Raw genomic sequence first — 22,350 nt, forward strand, 5'->3', positions numbered from 1 at the left:
TTCTGACTTAGCATTGCATGAAGCATGATTCTGAACTGATTAATATCTTGGAGTAGCCTGAATGTTACATATTAATATTATGTATATTACCTCCATACCTTAGAATCAGGAAATAGCCTCTTTTTTAAAAAATCCCAGGTTTTTGTTTTGTTTTGTTTCGAGGGGAGGGAAGCAAGGAACACGTGCAAATGACCAACAGCTTAAATTTTTCTCTTGTTCATTACAATCATCAAAAATATTCTTGGAAAACAAGGAGTTTACGAGCAATTTAAATTTGAGGTTGTCTTAAAAGAAATAAGAATAAAACTAAATTAAATTTTCATATATATGTAGTTGTGTAAGAAATGAATTGATAGTAGCCACCTGCTTTTACAGAGGGCTAAAAAAAGAACTCAAGATGAAGTTTTGAATTAACAACAATCACTTGATTCAGTATTAAGATTGAAAAAAAATGTACAAATTGTAATTGATTTGACTTGATTTTACCCGCTTATTGAAATTTACAACATTTTTTAGGAACCAGGATCTGAACCATCTTATCAAAGTGACTCCCTCAGCCAAAAAAAGGTAAGCTTATTAAGATCATTGAAGACTCGTGAGCAAGTCTTCAATTTATGCCCCAGAATAAGATTATTTGGCTAAGGACATTTGAAAGGGGACATGAAAAAAATGAGAACAAATTGATTTGTTGTGTGTAATAATGGTAGATAGATTTTTTCTTTTATTGTGTTGCTTCAATTTATTACATTATAATTTTGTTCAAATTGTAATACTGAAGCAAATTCTGTTTAATGACTATTTGAGAAATTCACTGGACACAACAGTAGCATAAGTAGGTTATTACTGCAAGTTTATAGTAAATAAACTATAAGTTCATAAAACTGAATAAACCAAAGAATATTGGCTTTCTTCTCTTTCACAAACCCAAGGATTAATAAAAATTAAATGACTCTTCAGAAAAATGGTGACATAACATTCTAATACTTGATTAGAATATTTCTACATGATTTTGATTATACTCCTGTCTTCTTGAAAAGTTAAGACCCATCATTCACTGGAGCAAAAGTTAAGAAAAACGTGACAGAGTAACTCCAAGCTACCTCTCAAGATTATTATGATGATAATGTTGGTGAAAAGCATTGTGCAGATGTAAGGAATTATTGTGAATAGAGAGAGGAAGGATGTTAGCAGAAGGGAGCATGTGGTTTGGGGTCCAGCTATGGTTTCAATCCTAGTTCACCCTCAGTCATTTCTTAGGTATCTGGCCCAAAGAGGGTCTTAATTTCTATGAAACTCAATTTATTTATAGAGAGAGAATGGTAATATTTAACTCAGTTGTTTTGAGGATTTAAAAAAGATAACTAATATAACTAATATATATAAAGTAGAAACTCGGTAAATTTATCACTTTTTGTCTAGGATCCCATGGAATGATTCACAAGCATCAGAAGAAACAATGCCAGCCATTGTTTCTGATCTCCAACTGAATTTGACCTTTTATTTTATTTTGTTTTAGCAGTGAACAAGATCTTGATGAACTTATTAACGTAAGCCCCAAAGCTGTCAAAAACACAGCCGGGTAAGAGAAGGATGTGATTTATTTACTTTGCTTTGTTTCTCCCTAACTAAGTACAATTTGAATATAAATGACTTGTAATCATTCTATGGGCAAACTGAATATAAATCTTGAAAAGTCATCACAATTTTTATATGTCCCTGAAAACTTAGATATCTATTTGCTAATAAAAAGAAAGGCAGCTCAAGTAAAGCAATTGAAGGGAGTGATTTGGGTAGAAACATAGCTAGTCTATGCCCTGTTCATGTTTTGTAGTATTGATGTTAATACCTTTGTCTCTGGATTTGGTTAAATTTATGAATGATAGTTAATTTTTTGAAAAGAGCTGGACACCTCATTAGTTGTAAGCAATACCATTCACCTCGTTTTCAGAGGGTGTTTTCTAGTAGTCGGTGGAAATTTTATGAGGTTCATTATTTCTTAGATGGTTTGCTGCTCGCAGCAAAGTAATGGATCTAAAATTTGATAATTCTTTAAGTAGTATCTATAATGATGAAAATGAAATTCACTTTTTGTCTCTGGTTATATGAAGATTTTTATATCATTATACACTACTATTATATGTATGTACTTATATATTATGTATATATTTAAGAATGTTTTTATGATTTCACTTTTTTGAGTTTAACTGGTATGTACAAAAATTGCAAAATTTTGGAGATGGAAGGAACCTCAGAAAACTCATAGCCCAGTTACTATGAACACTTGCAAACCACTGTTCCAGTCAAACCGATTCTATTTACAGAAGAGGAAATTAAGACTCAGAAAGGTTAAGTGATGTGACCAGTGTCACAGAGAAAACTAGTGGAAGACGAATAGTAGTTCTGTGATCTGTTAGGCGGTGAATAATTACTGAGCACCTACTGGGTTTGAAGCTTACAGCTAGGTATCATTAGGTGCACATTAGGTATAATTATAGGCCGTGGATGCCAAAAAGAGAATTCAGTAGACATACTCAATCTTATTAATAGCAAGCAATTATCATAGTTTAAAGCTAATTATGTATTGGGGGCAAAGAGATGGGACTCCAAGACAATACTAGGTTGTCAATTTAATATATTACATTTTGGGACGCTTATGTACTGCTTGCTGAATATAGAATGTATTGTCAGTGAGTTGCATTTAAAAAGAAAAGGAGACATGAAATAGCTAATAAACACGACAGGCAGTAAAATTCACATTCATAGATTCCTAGGGGTAGAAGATGTTAGAGATGGGCAGAGGCTTAGAGATGAACAAATCCAATCTCCCAATTTTACAAATGAGAACACTGAAGTATTCGGGGCAAAAATCTCATAATCTTCTGTGAGTTCTTCCAACTCCCAGCCCAACTCCTGGTCTTTAAATCACAGCATGGAGACTTTGATCTTAAAATAGGTGAAAGTTGATTCAGTACCTCAGGAAATAGTGGAAACTATAAAGCTAGGACTTTTGCTTCTGCCATGGGACAGCCTGGAGATGTTCTCTACTACTTTCATAGGGTCACTTGAAATATTACTTCACAGTCTTTGAAGTGACAATGGCACAAATTTGTGCCAATGACCACAAAACACTTTACAACTTTTGAACTACGTGAAAATAATAATAGCTAAATATTTCAATGTATCCCTATATCCTTAAAGCAAAATAAATGAAAGCAGTAACTTGAGTAGGAAAAACGTTACATTTTTCCTGGATAAAATTTAGATATAAGATTCCTGTGTTTGTAGGATCCAGGGTCTGAAAAAAGCGTCTGTAAGTTTTCAATTCATTAAGTTGCATGATGCTATCAGTCAAGGCAATTCAGGACTATTACTGAGATCCTTGCTTTATTGACCCAAGGTGTCGTCTTTTTAAGAGAAGTGGTAAAACATAGCACGCGTTTATATATATGTTTTCTAAGCTAGTGTTTCTCAAATTGTGGGTCACATCCCATTAAATGGTCTTGTAATTAATTTAGTGCGCGGCAGTCAGCATTTTTTCCGTTAGCTAGAGTGAAGTAGAGCAGAAAACATGAGAGTTCTTACGTAGTGGGTGTCTTATTTTGTGAAATTTATGTTTTATTATGTGTGTGTGTGTGTCTGTCTGACTGAAAACAGAAAGTATTGGGCTGTGATGTAAATTGTATTTTTTAACGAGCTCTATGATGTAGTAGTTTGAATAGCACAGTTCTAAGGTTTGGAATGAACCAAGTTTTCTGTACTGAGCAGAACAGTAAAAACGGGAGTTCTCATGTTTGTGTTTGCATTTTTTTATGCAGCTTACTCCTAATTATGCTGGTTGGTGAATATTATATGTAGTTACACTAAAATATTGTGATTGATTTTATGTATTAAAAGGTTGTGGACTTTGACATATTATTTCCTCTACAAAGTTTTATTTTTTGTACTTTTTTTCTTTTAATGTATGAAATTATCCTCATTTTAAAGATCGTCTTTCAGGCACAATTTAACTTTATAACAGGTTTTTGTAATCAATTTATACAAGAAAATTTTATTTTGGATAGTTGTCATATGTTTATCATTTCTTTGATAGTGTTTGTAGATACCAGTTGATTATCTTTAATTGATAATATTACTATTGAAGATAATTCAAAACAGTAAACATTCATTTAGGGGCTTTCTGTCTACTGTGGAGTTCTGAGAACAAGGATGAAGAGATCAAACTCAGTGAAGCCATGAGCTGGGAAGCAAATTCTATGGAAAGGCTTAGGGGTTGGGGAAGGAAATGCAGACCTTTTTCTCAGACTTTGATGACTAACCTCTAAGTGGCTCTCCTTCAGTTCCTAACCTTGCATCAGTCTTTTTGAAGAGTAAACCATACTTTATTTTTATATAAGGGAAAAGGACTTTTGGGGGGAAGAAGGTACAGGCAGGTAGCTGCCAAAATTTACTGAAAGCAGGTGTTATCAATCCCAAGATTTCTTGCTACTGTGGGCTCTTCTGTGAATAAATATTATAAAGCAGTTTAGAGGAACACGTTGGAAAATCACTACTTTCCAGCCCTTAGAAGCAAAGTATTATACAGAGGCAATGAGTGATAGCAAACCAGGTGGGAGGAAATACTGTTCTCCGACTGAGGAAAGAAACTGATAGGGTTTCAACTAGGAAGTGGACAGTTATCAGAGTATGTCCCTAATTTACCATGATTTCAGCTTTTTAAGTCATGGTAGAGGAAAGAAAAGTCACAATTTTGATGGATTACTGGAACTCTCTTTGCCAAGACTTATGTTAAGTATAATCCTAGTTTGGGAGTTTCTTATTTTTTTAAAAAATGGTATATTTAGCTGGTGAATATGATTTTTAAAATATCAAGGACCTTAGAATCAGTTTGTATCGTCATACTGTTAAAACATTCCAGAGTAAAAGTGGTCAATCATGAGATGTTTGCTGTGAACTCTGAGTTAGTGTGCCCTTGTAGATGGGCTCTGACAATAAGTGTGTGAAGTCAGAGTAATTCTTCTCCTGATCCAACATAATTAGTCCTCCCTGGATTGGTTTGATAATTTATTTCAAGGGGGTTCTATGCCAAACCAATATGTCTTATACTAAATGATAAACTAGCTAATCCCTTCTTCCAATTCCAGCCACCTTAAACCTGTATTATCTCTAACACAAGCTGCTTTAATTTTTTTTTCCATTTGAAGAAATCAAGATCTTGATAAGCTCATCAAAGTGAATCCTGAAACTCTCTCCAACAACCAAAGGTAATAGAACTGTATTAATTTTTGTGCTTTGGGTAGGAAGAATGTTTTGTTTTACAATTATTTCAAGCACATTTATAACCTTAATGATCTTACCAAAAGAATTTATTTATAATTAACATGCTTGCTTTTTATTTTTCTTTTTAAAGAAACGGGGATCTCAATAACCTCATCAAAGTGAATCCTGAAGTAATCAGAAGCAATCAAAGGTAATCAAATAAAAACAGTCATTTCACATTCTCATGTCTGTTGCCCCTGAGTGGAGTAGATTTATTATATTGCTTTATAGACCTAGCACAAACAAAACAACCTATCACTAATTGGAGTTTATTTTTTTCTCTTTTTCTCTTTTGAACAGCCAAGCTTTGGACAATCTTATTGAAGTGAAACCTTCACCTCTCAGAAATACTAAGCGGTAAATGACTTTGCCTAACTATCTTGACATGCATTTAAAAAAGAACCCAAGGTTCTAGGTTAGGAATTTCCTTTCTTGCTCGCTTTCTTGCTTTCTTTCTTCTCTTTTTCTAAAAGAAGGCTTTCGTTTTTCTTGAGTGTTCAAATGAGCACACATTTATAACCCATGTGTTTCCTGTCCGCCGAGAATATGCTACACTCTTCTGGAATCAATTGCACTCTTTTGGACTCAGTTTTGTACTTCTAATTTTCACGAAGACAAGTTAGGGTTTGTTGCCTATAGGAGATAGAGTATCAGGACTGATATGAAAAATGAGTGAAATTAAATAAGAGGAAAACATATTTTGGAGAAGCTGGACCAAATCGGTGGTTTACACAGATGCCTACAGAGCATTGGAGCATTGGAAAGGATATTCAGTCTTCAAAATTACAGATCCACAGCTCATGTGGGCTCACAAAATATTCCAGCAGATTTTAACCTTGAACTTCCATTTTGAGTTTTGTAAATATCTTATAATTCACTATCTTTATGTCATATCTTTCACCAAAAGAGCTTATTGATAATGCACCAGAGTGCGTTGTATGAGAAGCCCAGATTGTTCTGCTGACCTGAAATTTTGCCATAATAAATATATAGCTGGGAATTAAAGTCTCAAAATTCTGGGGTGAAGAAAGCAAATTAACATATGGAAAAGTGCTTTGAAGCCACAGGGAGAAAGAGGATAGTGTGACATGCTCATCGGCCTAAATCTTATGGCTTTTTGTTTTCTACATTAGTGGTTTTGTTTTTTTTTTTTTGGAGTATAATTGCTTTACAATGTTGTGTTAGTTTCTGCTGTACAATGAAGTGAGTCAGCTGTCTGTATACCTATATCCCTTCCCTCTTGGACCTCCCTCCCACCCCTCCCCCCCCATCCCACCCATGTAGGATGAACCGAGCTGAGCTGAGCTTCCTGTGCTTTGTAGCATGCTCCCACTAGCTATCTGTTTTACACATGGGAGTGTATATATGTCAATCCTAGTGTTTTAATTTGCCTTTTCTGTTTGTGTGTTTTTATCACAAGGTGTTGGGGTGTCTGAGGTAGGAAGGTACCAAGGCAATTGAAGAGCAATTGCTAATTACACAGCAGTATTTATTGAACACCTCTGGTGTGCCTGGCAATTTATATACATTTAATCCTCACAACAACCAGCCCCATGAGAAATATATTCACGCATGCTATTCTATAGAAGAAGAAACTATAGCTCAAAGATATAAAATAAACTTCTCAAGAAAGAAAACACATCCTGGATCTAAACCCAAGTCCTTCTGATGTCACTACTGGAAGAACAAAAGATCGGGAGCAAAAAACCCTCAGATTTACCCCTTCTTTCTGTCCTTTATTCTCCTAACAGTCCCTTCCTTTCTAATTCCCCTCCCACCCCTGCAGTTAATCGACTACAATTAGATACACTTTTTTTCTAGAAAATTATTGTGGAAATGACAGAGAGGAGAGGAAGATTTGTCTTATAGAGATTTTCTAATAACTGAAATAATAGCGGACTTTTGGTGCCGACCTTGCCACTGGTAAGCGTATGGAAATATCTTTGATAAGTAGAAGCATTTCTTCAGAGTGTACTGGTAGGGGCAGATTTTTATTTTTATTAGTAACAGTTTTAGGAGGTTCCCAACCCATGTTGGAAGTGGTTAGGTTTAACAAGTACGTATGGAATAACTAACAGTGGCTACTGTAGCCAACTTCTCCCTTAGCGGCTGTTTCCATAAACTGTAGCGCCCTCTGTCTGTCTCTCTCTCTCCCCCACTCCTGTTCCCTCCTTCCTCCTCTCCCTCCTCCCTTTCCCCTTCTTCTGACTTTTGCCTCCTTCCCTTCCTCCTTCTGCAAATGCACTATGTTGACAGATAATGGTAACTTTCTCATAAGAGTTTTGCCTTTTGTTTATTAGAAGAGGCTAATTTCATAAAAGTAATTTGTATTTCAGCAACTCCTAACAAAGTATCTATAAGAAGAGGACATTTTCCTTATACAGATAGGATTACTATAAAAAAGAAATTTAAAAATATTGACCATCATGTTGTTTTCAGATGGCAGCCTTTTCTAAGGATTTATTTTTAAACTTTTTTTGAGGTATAGTTGATGTATAATATGATATAAATTACAGGTATATGATATAGTGATTCACAATTTTAAAGGTTATACTCCACTTATAGTTATTACAAACTATTTGCCATATTCTCCATATCATAGAATATATCCTTGTAGCTTATTGTATACCTAATGGTTTGTACCTCTCAATTGCCTACCCCTATGTTGCCCCTCTCCCCCTTGCCTCTCCCCACTGGTAACCACTCGTTTGTTCTGTATATCAGATGGCAGCTTGATCCACAAATCTAACCTAAGTGATGTCTGACTATTCTTTAGTAGTTACACCAGATTTGATGATAATCAGCCAGGATGTTCAAGAATTACTGCAGAACAAACAGGAAAGACTAAGCTGCCTATTTGAAAAAAGTGACTTCATTCAATATGTTCAGTCACCTGTATCTGCAATGTATTTATGTGGCCCACTTGATTTTAATGAGTAAAGAGAGGGGGCATTTTAACATGACTCCCAGTAGGAATAACAGCCACAAGGCACTTTTACATCCAATTCAATGTGACAGGAGCACTGATTATTTAATAGTATAACAGCAGTGAATCAGAGTTCCTTTTATGTGACTTTGCTGACATTTCCAGCAGCTGTATATTTAATTCACAGTTAGGGGTGGAATAAATTTCAGTCATGGATCAGAATGTAAGCAGGTGTCCCTGAGCTCTTTCTAGGAACACAACAACTTGAGCAAATGCAGATGTGTACAGAATTTTCATTTATTCAGGGAGAAACTGTGAATTTTAGCAATGACAGTTTCACATTTTCATGAACCAACATTAAAGGGGGATATTCAATTATTGGTAGCCTATAAACTGCTGCTCCCACGTAAAGATTGAAAAACATCTAGTGATACAGGTCTTTACAGTTAGAAAAGGCAACCTTCATCTAAAGCAGAAAAAATATTCTGAACTATTTGTAGTATTATACGGCCATCTTTATAAGGGCTTCCTATTTGCTAAGACATACCTTGTTAATATCCCAATAAGAAGTTTCCTTCCTATCTTCCTATTGAATATTTCTCATACTTCTGCTCAAGACAGAGCGCTGGAGGTGGGAGGTAACCTTGACTCTTTCCATTGCTTCATTCCCTATAATCAGTAGGTCACTCTGGATGCTTCTCCTAGTGATCTCAGGAACCGAGACATTTCATCATCCCAACTGCTACTATGGCCCAGCTTACTGTTAAGTCTCCTCACTGGTCCCTCTGCTGTCTCTGGTACCTTCTGCCCTTCAATCTGTCTGCCATTGCTGTAGAGTGATCTTCTTAAAACACAAATCTGATCCTGTCCTTCCTCTGATGAAATCCTCCAGTGGCTTCACATTGCCACTGGACAACAGTGTACCCCTTAACCTGGTTTCCAAAGCTCGCCATGATGTTGCCTCCACAGGCCTCCCCAGCCCCATTCCTTATGCTCCACCCACAAGCAAAGCCCACCCACACACCCCCTGACATGAGCACGCCTCGCTCCTCTGTCATCGCTGCTGCATGGATAACTGCTACTTATCCTTTAGGTGTCAGCTTAGGTGTCTTTTACTCAGGCTCTGGGAAGCCCAACCTGACCCATCACTTCTGCATCAGATCATTCTGGATGTTCTCAAGCTCTCTGTTCTTCTGTCCTATGGTATTTGTCTCTTGGCATTATTATTTAATAATCTCTCATCCACTATTGGATTTTTTAAGGGCAAAGATTGGATCTCTCTTGCTCATGTCTTTATCTACAATTCATGGCACAATGCTTGGCACGTATTAGGTGCTTAATAAATATTCTCTGAGTTACAAACTAAATTTCAAAACTAATCAAGACCTGTGATCATCCAACTAGACAAAGCCCATTGCCTTATAACTCTAACACTCTGAGCCCCATGAGTGAAACTAGACTGGAGGGATCTGATATCCTATGACTTGTCTCCTTGCTTAAGCCAAAAACCCTATTTTGAAACATAATCTCAATGAACCATGGTGAATTAGAGCCACTGAAATTCTTGGTCATATCTTATATTTAAAATACCTAAATTGATCATTTTCTCTATGGACCTGTTAATTTCTTTAATATAAAGTCTTTAAGACTCCCTCATTGAACAAATTATGAAAATATGTAAAGCTGGGACCATTTTGTAAATTCAGTAGAGTTGAAGAATTATAGCAGTTATCTCACTGTATTCTACACTCCCTTCAGAGAGATAAATATTCCTTTGAACTAAAGCTTAAAGCCTTAGTTTTAGTTCTTGGCATAAAAGAAGTACCATAGTAAATTTTCTATATGGAGGTTTTTAATTTTGCAAATGTGTTTGATACTCTGCAAAAACGATGTAAGTGAGCCGGAGAGAGAGGAACATATTGCAGCATTTGATAAATACCTCCCACACCTTCATAAGAGAGGAAGAGAAGTTGGGAGTGAGCTGATAACTTTCTTTCATGTAGAGCATATCCTAGGAAAAGTTGTGTTATAAGAGACATAATAAGCCTTGGTCCCCAGAATCTCTATTTTTTTCTTTAATCTGCTCTGCAAGGGAGTATTATATTCCTTAATGGGGCAGTAGAAAATAATTTACATGATTATAACATAGATAAATGCTCATATTCAAAATGTATGCTATGACTCTACATAACAGATAACTCATATCTTCTCCCAAACATTGTGTAGTCTATGTAAAGAAAAGCATTTTCAGTTGCTATGGTTAACAAAATTTCTTTTTAGCCTTTCTCTCTGTATCCACAGAGAACTGGTGGTTTTTCTTGAAGTTAATTCCAACTGCTCATAAAATCACAAAATTATAAGGTCTTCCACTGAACTGCCACAGAAAAGGTTTGGAATCAAGCCTTTGTTTGACCCTGCAGCGTTTGGCTGGGCTTCTATAAAAATCTATTTTTCACACTTTAACTCACAGCTGTTCATCTTCTACCACAGTGTAAAAGACACGATAAGATAGATGTAGTCTTAATTAAAGAATAAAAATTTATTTTTACATTCTTCAACTTGGGAAGTTTATGGGCAATCTGAACTTCTTTTATTGGATCTCCAAATCTAGCTGATGATATCAATCAGGGTGAACAACCAGAGTAAATCCACATTTTGTACTTTTCATGATCTGGAACTTTTAATTTTGCTTTAAATATTAGTATAAAATATTCAGAATAAAATCTTATAATCCATTCTACCAAACTTGATGTGTGGCAGTGTTTAATAAAAACAGCAAAAATTCTATGAACCCCCTAATAACATGGTTTACTCAATGATTCACAATTATATCCCTTTGGGAGTGTGCTTCTTTGAAGGCAAGCATACGTTCCAATTTTGAGTTATCTACCTACAGTGGTTGGATTTGCAGGATTCTGGTTTCTCCTCCCTGCTTAGATCTAAATCCATTTCTGCTCTCCCTCACAATAGCTAGGGTCCAAAAGACTTGGGTACTGGGCGTGAGGAGGTGGGGTGGTATAGGCAGATCAAAGATGCAGTATCTGCAGCAGCCAGGAGTGGAAAGTGTCAGAGCAGGTGAGGGCATCCAGCATCAGGCTGAGAAACTAAACATAACCATGTCATGAGGGCAGAAGCAAATGTGTATTTGGTTGCTAGGGCTGCCATAACAAGAACCACAGCCTGGGTGGCTTAAAAGAGAAATTAATTTTCTCACCGTCTGGAAGCTAGAAATCCAAGATCAGTATGTCAGTAGGGTTGGCTCCTTCTGAAGGTCCAGAGGGAAGGATCTATTCCAGGCCTCTCTCCTTGGCTGGTAGAGGGCTGTCTTTACCCTCTGTCTTCACATTGTTATCCATCTGTGTGTGTATCTGACCCTAAATTTCCTCTTCTTATAAAGCTACCAATCATATTGGATTAGGGCCCACCCTAATGACTTCATTTGAACTCGATTTTTTCTGGCGTTAGGACTTCAACATAGAAATTTGGTGGGAGGGCAAAATTCAACCCCTAAGGAAATGTCCCAAAATAAGGAAACAAAGCCCTGGTTGGGAGCTGTGTGAAAAAAAGGAAAGAAATATGTGCAATTCAGGGGTGAAATAAGGCAGGTTCTAGGTGATTGACGCAAATGGAGGTGAAATGTCCATCACCATCTCTTCTGAACTTTTTCTGAGAGGTTATTGTGCACACTCTGTACCTAGATGTGGCCGAAGCTGACTGCCATAAAGGTTCAGGGTCTAACATCTTTCCCTTGGGGTCCCTTTCAGGTCTTTTCCCAGAGCTGGGTAAGGTAGCATAGATTTCTACCAGAGAAGGGGAAAAAAGAGAATTTAAATTAATTTAATGCCACAAGTATTTTCGGAGCAGCTACTGTGTGCAAGGCCATGTTAGGCATGGTAATGTGATTTTACTCTCAAGTCATAATGAAAAGCACCAGCTTCCTTAAAAAATGTCACTCAGTTCATCCAAGGTTAGCTTTGGAGGGAGAATCACTTCCTGGGACAGAATTCTAATTCCCCAAAATTCACATTTCCTGGTGATCTCTCACGTTTGCCATTGCCAACCGTCCCTGTTTGGCATTCCTGGGAAACTGGATTATGGAATATCATGATAATCCACTTAATTTTTATTCCATTATCCCCAAGTATTTGGTAATGTACTATTGTATTTTAAAATGTTAAGGGGAGGATCATTTAATGCTCAGGCTATTAAGATAGTATGGTAACCCCTGAGGTCAAGAAGGTGACTCTAGTAATAGGGAAGGACCACCACGGGTTAGGTGAACGCAAAGCCTGCTGTCTCTGTTTCTAGATTTGAAAGATGCGATCTGGGAGGTCTCCTCACACAGTTCTAGTAGTTCTGTTGAAGAAGTCAGTTTTGAATTTTACATCATTCAGACTGCAGAATCAAATGATTTTGATACTTATGAGCTACTTCTGAAATCCTGTACTTTTTACATATATTAATGAGCATATTTTCTACTATAACTCACATTAAAAAATAATTTAACTAATTTCTACATTTTAAAAGATGTGCAGCTAGTATTTTATTTTGTTTTGTTTTGTTTTTAATAGATCTTTATTGGAGTACAGCTGCTTCACAATACTGTGTTAGTTTCTGTTGCACAACAAAGCGAATCAGCCATATGCATACACATGTCCCCATATCCCCTCCCTCTTGAGCCTCCCTCCCATCTTCCCTATCCCACCCCTATAGATGGACACAAAGCACCGAGCTGATCTCCCTGTGCTATGCTGCTGCTTCCCACCAGCCAACTATTTTACATTCGGTAGTATATATATGTTGATGTTACTCTCACTTTGCCCCAGCTTCACCCTCCCACCCCATGTCCTCAAGTCCATTCTCTATGTCTACCTCTTTATTCCTGCCCTACAACTAGGTTCATCGATACCAATTTTTTTTTTTAGATTCCATATATATGTGTTAGCATACAGTATTTGTTTTTCTCTTTCTGACTTACTTCACTCTGTATGACGGACTCTAGGTCCACCCACCTCACTACAAATAACTCAATTTCGTTTCTTTTTATGGCTGAGTAATATTCCAATGTATATATGAGCCACATCTTCTTTACCCGTTCATCTGTCGATGGACACTTAGGCTGCTTCCATGTCTTGGCTATTGAAAATAGTGCTGCAATGAATACTGTGGTACATGACTCTTTTTGAATTATGGTTTTCTCAAGGTATATGCCTAGTAGTGGGATTGCTGGGTCATATGGTAGTTCTATTTTTAGTTTTTTAAGGAACCTCCATACTGTTTTTCATAGTGGTTGTATCAATTTACATTCCCACCAACAGTGCAGAAGAGTTGCCTTTTCTCCACACCCTTTCCAGCATTTACTGTTTCTAGATTTTTTGATAATGGCCATTCTGACAGGTAGAGGTGATACCTCATTGTACTTTTGATTTGCATTTCTCTAATAATTAGTGATGTTGAGCATCTTTTCATATGCCTCTTGGCCATTTGTATGTCTTCCTGGTGAAATGTCTATTTAGGTCTTCTGCCCATTTTTTAACTGGATTGTTTGGGTTTTTGGTAATGAGCTCCATGAGCTGTTTGTATATTTTAGAGACTAATCCTTTGTCTGTTGTTTCATTTGCTCATATTTTCTCCCATTCTGTGGGTTGTATTTTTGTCTTGTTTATAACCATAAACAAGCTTTTGCTGTGCAAAAGCTTTTAAGTTTAATTAAGTCCCGTTTGTTTATTTTTGTTTTTATTTCCATTACTCTAGGAGGTGGGTCAAAAAAGATCTTGCTGTGGTTTATGTCAAAGGGTGTTTTTCCTATGTTTTCCTCTAAGATTTTTATAGCGTCTGGTCTTACATTTAAGTCTTTAATCCATTTGGAGTTTATTTTTGTATATGGTGTTAGGTAGTGTTCTAATTTCATTCTTTTACATGTAACTGTCCTGTTTTCCCAACACCGCTATTGAAGATGCTGTCTTTTCTCCATCATATATTCGTGCCTCCTTTATCATAAAGTAGGTGACCATATGTGTGTGGGTTTATCTCTGGGCTTTCTATCCTGTTCCATTGATCTATATTTCTGTTTTTGTGCCAGTACCATATTGTCTTGATTACTGTAGGTTTGTGGTATAGTTTGAAGTCGGGGACCCTGATTCCTCCAACTCTGCTTTTCTTTCTCAAGATTGCTTTGGCTATTCAAGGTCTTTTGTGTTTCCATACAAATTGTGAAGTTTTTTGTTCTAGTTCTGTGAAGAATGCCATTGGTCATTTCATAGGGATTGCATTGAATCTGTAGATTGCTTTGGGTAGTATAGTCATTTTCTCATTGTTGATTCTTCCAATCTAAGAACATGGTATATCTCTCCATCTGTTTGTATCATCTTTAATTTCTTTCATCAGTGTCTTATAGTTTTCTGCATACAGGTCTTTTGTCTCCTTAGGCAGGTTTATTCCTAGGTATTTTATTCTTTTTCTTGCAATGGTAAATGGGAGTGTTTCCTTAAATTCTCTTTCTGATTTTTCGTTGTTGGTGTATAGGAATGCCTGAGATGTCTGTGCATTAATTTTGTATCCTGCAACCTTACCGAATTCATTGATTAGTTCTAGTAGTTTTTTGGTGGCATCTTTAGGATTTTCTACGTATGGTATCATACCATCAACAAACAGTGACAATTTTACTTTTTCTTTTCCAATTTGTATTCCTTTTATTTCTTTTTCCTCTCTGATTGCTGTGGCTAGGACTTCCAAAACTATGTTGAGTAAAAGTGGCAAGAATGGACATCCTTGTCTTGTTCCTGATCTTATGGAAATGCTTTCAGTTTTTCACCATTGAGTATGATGCTTGCTGTGGCTTTGTCATATATGGACTTTATTATGTTTAGGTAAGTTCCCTCTATACCCATTTTCTGGAGAGCTTTTATCATAAATCGGTGTTGAATTTCGTCAAAAGCTTTTTCTGCATCTATTGAGATGATCATTTGGTTTTTATTCCTTAATTTGTAAATGTGGTGTATCACATTGACTGATTTGTGTATACTGAAGAATCCTTGCATCCCTGGGATAAATCCCACTTGATCATGGTGTATGATCCTTTTAATGTGCTATTGGATTCTGTTTGCTAGTATTTTGTTCAGGATTTTTGCATCTATGTTCATCAATGATATTGGTGTATAATTTTCCTTTTTTGTGATATCTTTTTCTGATTTTGGTATCAGGGTGATTGTGGCTTTGTAGAATGAACTTGGGAGTGTTTCTCCCTCTGCAATTTTTTGGAAGAGTTTGAGAAGGATGGGTGTTAGCTCTTCTCTAAATGTTTGATAGAATTCACCTGTGAAGCCATCTGGTCCTGAACTTTTGTTCGTTGTAAGATTTTTAATTATGGTTTCAATTTCATTACTTGTGATAGGTCTGTTTATATTTTCTAATTCTTCCTGGTTCAGTCTTGGAAAATTGTACCTTTCCAAGAATTTGTCCATTTTTTCCAGGTTGTCCATTTTATCGGCATATAGTTGTTTGTAGTAATCTCTCATGATCCTTTGTATTTCTGCAGTGTCAGTTGATACTTCTATTTCATTTCTAATTCTGTTGATCTGAGTCTTCTCCTTTTTTTTCTTGTTGAGTCTGGCTAAAGGTTTATCAATTTTGTTTATCTTCTCAAAGAACCAGCTTTTAGTTTTATTGATCTTTGCTATTGTTTTCTTCGTTTCTATTTCATTTATTTCTGCTCTGATCTTTATGATTTCTTTCCTTGTACTGACTTTGGGTTTTCTTTGTTCTTCTTTCTCTTTTAAGTGTAGGCTTATATTGTTTATGGGATTTTTCTTGTTTCTTGAGGTGAGATTGTATTGTTATAAACTTCCCTCTTAGAACTGCTTTTGCTGTGTCCCATAGGTTTTGGGTCATTGTGTTTTCGTTGTCATTTGTTTCTATGTATTATTTTATTTCTTCTTTGATTTCTTCAGTGATCTCTTGGTTATTTAGTAACACACTGTTTAGCCTCCATGTATTTGTGTTATTTACAGTTTTTTTCCTGTAATTGATTTCCAGTCTCAAAGCATTGTGGTCAGAAAAGATGCTTGATACGATTTCAGTTTTCTTAAGTTTTCTAAGGCTTGATTTGTGACCCAAGATGTGATCTATCCTGGAGAATGTTCCATCAGCAACTGAGAGAAAGTGTAATCTGCCACTTTTTGGTGGAATGTTCTATAAATATCAATTAGGTCTATCTGGTCTACTGTGTCATTTAAAGCTTGTGTTTCCTTATTTATTTTCTGTTTGGATGATCTGTCCATTGGCGTAAGTGGAGTGTTAAAGTCCCCTACTATTATTGTGTTACTGTTGATTCCTCCTTTCATGGTTGTTAGAATTTGCCTTATGTATTGAGGTGCTCCTATTTTGTGTTCATAAACATTTATAATTGTTATATCTTCTTCTTGGATTGATCCTTTGATCATTATGTAGTGTCCCTCCTTATCTCTTGTAACAGCCTTTATCTTAAAGTCTATTTTATCTGATATGAGTATTGCTACTCCAGTTTTCTTTCGATTTCCATTTGCATGGAATATCTTTTTCCATCCCCTCACTTTCAGTCTGTACGTGTCCCTAGGTCTGAAGTGGGTCTATTATAGACAGCATATATATGGGTCTTGTTTTTGTATCCATTCAGCCAGTCTCTCTCCTTTGGTTGGGGCATTTAATCCATTTACATTCAAGGTTATTATCAATATGTATGTTCCTATTAACATTTTCTTAATTGTTTTGAGTTTGTTTTTGTGGGTCTTTTTCTTCTGCTGTGTTTACCACCTAGAGAAGTTCCTTTAACATTTGTTGTAAAGCTTGTCTGGTGGTGCTGAATTCTCTTAGCCTTTGCTTGTCTGAAAAGCTTTTGATTTCTCCATCGAATCTGAATGTGATCCTTGCTGGGTAGAGTAATCTTGGTTGTAGGTTTTTGCTCTTTCATCACTTTAAGTATATCCTGCCACTCCCTTCTGGCCTGCAGAGTTTCTGCTGAAAAATCAGCTGATAACTTTATGGAGATTCCTTTGTATGTTATTTGTTGCTTTTCCCTTGCTGCTTTTAATATTTTTCTTTGAATTTAATTTTTGTTAGTTTGATTAATATGTGTCTTGATGTGTTTTTCCTAGGCTTTATCCTGTCTGGGACTCTGTGCTTCCTGACTTGGGTGACTATTTCCTTTCCCATGTTAGGGAAGTTTTCAACTCTAATCTCTTCAAATATTTTCTCAGACCCTTTCTTTTTCTCTTCTTCTTCTGGGACCCCTATAATTTGAATGTTGGTGCATTTAGTGTTGTCCCAGAGGTCTCTGAGATTGTCTTCACTTCTTTTCATTCTTTTTTCTGTATTCTGCTCCTCAGCAGTTATTTCCACCATTTTGTCTTCCAGCTCACTTATTCATTCTTCTGCCTTAGTTATTCTGTTATTGATTCCTTCTAGTGTATTTTTCATTGCAGTTATTGTGTTGTTCATCTCTGTTTGTTTGTTCTTTAGTTCTCTAGGTCTTTGTTAAATGTTTCTCATATTTTCTCAATCCATGCCTCCATTCTATTTCTGAGATTCTGGATCATCTTTAATATCATTACTCTGAATTCTTTTTCAGGTAGATTGCCTATTTCCTCTTCATTTATTTGGTCTTGTAGGTTTATACCTTGTTCTTTCATCTGTGGCATTTTTTTTTTTTTTGAGTAGGATTGTGTTCCTGTCTTACTGGTTGTTTAGCCTGAGGCTTCCAACACTGGAGTTTGTAGGCTATTGGCTAGAGCTGGGTCTTGGTGCTGAGATGCGGAACTCCGTGAGACCTCACTCCAATGAATATTCCCTGGGGTCTTTCTCTGTTAGTCCAGTGGTTTGGACTCAGAGCTCCCACTGCAGGAGCTTTGGCCCCGGGCTTGTGAACCAAGACCCCACAAGCCACCTGGGGCAGCAAAAAATAAAGAAAAAAACAGAGTAAAAAATAACATTAGACTAGGAAACTAACAGATATGTTAGGAGATATAAAATAAAAAGATAGTTGAATCAACAACCAGAAGGTACATCAGTACCACAATAGTAAAAAAGAGGAGGAGGGAAAAGAAAAAAAAAAAGGCCTTGGCTATGGAGGGCAGGGCCTAAGCAAGGGCAAGGTTTGGATGGTGGGCAGGGCCAATGCTCAGGACCCACAGGGCTGGAAAAGGCCCTGGGAGCTGTGGTGGGTGAGGCTTAGGCTCAAGGAACAGAAGGGGCCCAGGCGTGCCCCCCACCCCTGGTCTCAGATGGCAGGGGGCCTCACCTGGGAGTCCAGCAGGCTTCCTGGGCTTGAGTAGGAGGGGCAAATGCCCTCCTCTCCTCTCCTCCTCCTCCAGCCTCTCTTGATCTCCCCAGCCTCCGTCCTATGCCCCCAAGGACCCATGCAGCCTGGAGGGGGCTTTGGAGGGCAGGGGATGGCCTAGGAGCTCAGCAGCCTCCCCAGGACTGAGTGGGTGTGGCAATGAACCTCCACTCCTCTCCCGCTCCTCCTGGAGTGCCCCTCCTGCCTGCCTCCTGATCTCCCAGGCCCGCAGCTAGTATTTTAAATGTGAGGTTTAAGTGTAGCTATGGAATGCTGCTTAATTAGCATATTTATCACTTATTGATGGCTTGGATGTTATATAAAAGGAGTATTAAATCTCATCCCATATAAATATGAGGACTTTTATGTTATTATTCATCCTTATCAATATTAATTTTGTGAGTCAGAGTCCCTACACTGATTCTGTGTAAAAGAACCTTACTTGAAATCTGCTATTCAGGACTGGAAAAGGGAGATTTATGAAAACAGGAGTTAACTCTAAAGATGTGAAAGTTAGGGCAGAAATAAAAATGAAAATATAGTCCCTCAGAATTCTGGAATCCATAGTGCCTAGTGCTGTGTCACTACACTTCTGTTAATTATCACTTATTTATTCTTACTCAGTTCAGTCACAACTGTAGTCATTGTGTCTATAAATTTTATTTACATTAACTCATTTATTCTCACTGCAACCTTATGAAATTAGACATTATTATCCTAGTTTACAAAAGGAAGCTTAGAAAGGTTGACTAACTTGCCCAAGAAAGTAGGAGAAGAAATGGCCTTGCTCTGACTCCTAAACCATCCTGCTAACCAATAGCATTGGTGACAAGGCTTTTCCAAACTCATGGAAAAAAATTAAGAACTACCAGCGTAATAGCAAATATATAAATAATTAATATATATAAATAACATACCAGAGAACATTGTATCTCATGAAGGTGTGTCAAATCATTATTGTAGCCCATGATTTAAGAATGTAATTGTCCCATTTATCCTCCACATTATGAATTGTTTATTCAAATTTGGGGTTGACTTCTCATATTTCTGTCACGCAAAAAGCTGGAATGAAGGCTCTAATTAAATATTTAAGAGTTGATTTCAGATGGGCAGGTGGCTCAGCCTCAAGCCTTGACTCTTTTACAAATTAGTCAATTGACCTTGGAAAATTCACTTAGCGGTTCTGAGCCCCATATGCTGTCCTGCAAGATTTTGTGAGATCTGAATGAGATAACCCACGTGGAAATACACAAGTTAGTACTTTGTGATGCAAAGTAAGTATTCATTCAAAGTTAGCCGAATGTGAATATCAATCAGTTGTTTCTTTTCAGACCAGATTTCTCAAACCCTCCAAAAAATTAGTTCTTTATTTCTCTCTCATAACGTAATCCATGCTCATACTTGAGTTGCATAGGACAAATAGTTCGATGTCAGATTTTCAATGTCCATATTCTTAAAGACCACAAATGACTATGTTTAAATTTTTGTACTGATCTAAAAATTTTTTACTCTAATGTTTATTTCCTAAAATTGTATGTAATTACATCATATATATATATATATATATATATATATATAAAATATTTTTTTTCCTATAGAGACCAGGACCTAGAAAATTTAATTGAAGTAAATTCCAATATGTCTAAGAGTAAAAATGAAAGGTAAGGCTTATTATAATTTACGTTTTTCTTATGAATTCCATATGAGCCTTCATAAATTATATAACCTTGAAAGATTTTCTGAGAAGTTGAACTGTACTGTGATATTTAAATATAAACACAATATGAATATGAAAAACAATGTACAGGGTGCTTAATAACTGATTTGGACATAAGTTAGCAAAATTTGAATTCTGTTGGAATTTCTGACTAAGGGCCTGCTGTTCAATGGCTTACTGTAAAAGGCATCATGGAAATTCAGTGCTCTGCACATGGGCTGTGAAGATTTATTTTTACTTACTGTTGCTTGGTAGGTTTTCAGCGGTGCAGAAAGCACTCTGGGAATCTCTTCCTTGGATACGTAGTGCTAAAAGAATGCACAAATTCATCACAGCCGCAAAACAGGACTTAATTTTGGAATTTCTTTACATCACAGAGAATACCAGCTTTAAAACTGTTGTACTTTGTTTCTTTTACAACAAAGGTTAGGATAGAAGCTATACTTCACTGTTGTTACAGATTGTTTAAATTAGGAAAGAATTTTAAAAGTCTTCCATGTTTAGCAGTTCTTCTCCCAACACATGGGAGGACCCTAGAAGCAATAAGTTTCTATTTTTAACCTTCCTAAGATACAGCTGCCTTTTCTGTTTAAAAGAAAAAAAAAAAAAAACGTTTATGTAAAGAAATGATATTGTTGATATCAAGTGAAGAGAGTAGAAAAGTAGGAAAAGAGCTGGCTCACTGTTTGGTCTGTTTTTCATATCTCTTAAAGGCTCTTGCATATAAGAGATAGGTAGTTTCTTTCTGTTCCCTTAATTCCCCAAATCATCCTCTGCCTTCTCTTTTTGTGATCCCAAGCAAGCCTCTGATAGAATGAGGGAGGATACATTTTCAGTAGGATCCACTATTTTGGGAACAGTATTGGGCTTACAATTAACCGAGCTCATTCAAATATTATTTGGAAATGATCCAGATTAAAAAATGGCAAGTAAATGAGGAGGTATAATTAAGGAACTTTTCACTGAATATGACTTGAGAGGTGTTTCAGTTTGAGTTAGGCTTTCTCATGAAACAGGGTTTTATTGGAAAGATTAATGAGGAAATGGAAATTCAAGGAATGGTAGCATGGCCGGGCTTCACGGAGGCCTGCACTGGAAGGTTGTTCATTCTCGACCAGAGGACATTCCATCAGAAATCCCCAGACATTAACCTTGGTTCTTGGTCATTGTCAGTTCTTTGTTGGCTTCTGCCTATTTTTCTCCTGCTCTTCCCTCTACCTATTGGCTTCCTTATTCTCTGCTCTGTAGCTGTTTGATAACCAAGAACTTTAGCTGCCTCTCCTTCCTCGTAACTTCACCTTCCTCTAGCTTTCCAAGGTCTGGCCTCCTTCAGCAAGGCGGTGTGGTTGTGGCCATCTGTGTAGAAGAGGCTGTGGGATGGAAAACACCGTGGCTGGCTGTAACGTGCACACACTCTCCTTTACTTTCCTGCAATTTCATCTGTGCCTCTTTCCTAACATAACCCAACAATCACACGTACATTCACAAATGCACCCCATCTCTCCAGCGGGATGGTGATCATCACAGTCAGTTACTATGTCTGGAGGCCTTAACCACCACTACAAAATCATTTGCTCATCCCTGAGTTCTGTGTTCAGATGTTATTCATTCTTCCTCAGTTCTATCCGAATCCTGTACAGGATCTGTCTCCAAATTAAATGGAAAATGTAGATACTGCCCCAGCCCTGAAAGAACAACTGTAATAAAAGTTCTCACGCGAAAAAAAAAAAGTGGAAAAAAGAAATCTCTGGGCCCAATTTTGCACCCATATAATTTTGGCTACAGAAAAGAAAGTTTACTTGACTCTCAAAATGGGTAAAAATTTAACAGAAAGAAAATTGAGGGTCAGAGAGTAAGAGACTTGATCAGGTGCAGAAAGTTCGTAAATTAGAGAGGTATCCTGGCCTCAAGTCCTCTCTTTACTTTTCCACGGAGAATTCTGCTATTTTTAAATTTTATTTATTTTTATTGAAGTATAGTTATTGTACAATGCTGTGTTAGTTTCAAGTGTACAGAAAAGTGACTCAGTTATATGTGTGTGTGTGTATATATATATATATATATATATATATAAAATAT

The 22,350-nt window shown here is 36.7% G+C and overlaps 1 protein-coding gene across 16 annotated transcripts in view; it reads left to right on the forward strand.

Moving 5' to 3' along the window:
* The window catches only part of SCEL (sciellin), a 334,162-nt gene that overhangs the window by 293,631 nt on the left and 18,181 nt on the right, over positions 1-22,350 (forward strand). For 13 of the 16 annotated variants that reach the window (XM_079903383.1, XM_079903386.1, XM_079903385.1 and 10 more), the window contains 6 exons: positions 517-567; positions 1,517-1,579; positions 5,202-5,261; positions 5,408-5,467; positions 5,617-5,673; positions 20,153-20,215. In XM_079903383.1, the coding sequence (XP_079759509.1) occupies positions 517-567; positions 1,517-1,579; positions 5,202-5,261; positions 5,408-5,467; positions 5,617-5,673; positions 20,153-20,215 (354 nt within the window). The remainder of the gene's footprint in view (positions 1-516; positions 568-1,516; positions 1,580-5,201; positions 5,262-5,407; positions 5,468-5,616; positions 5,674-20,152; positions 20,216-22,350) is intronic. The other 3 variants (XM_079903392.1, XM_079903389.1, XM_079903395.1) reach the window with 2 other exon arrangements.

Source organism: Stenella coeruleoalba, assembly GCF_951394435.1.
Source record: "Stenella coeruleoalba genome assembly, chromosome: 18".
Lineage (NCBI taxonomy): Eukaryota > Metazoa > Chordata > Mammalia > Artiodactyla > Delphinidae > Stenella > Stenella coeruleoalba.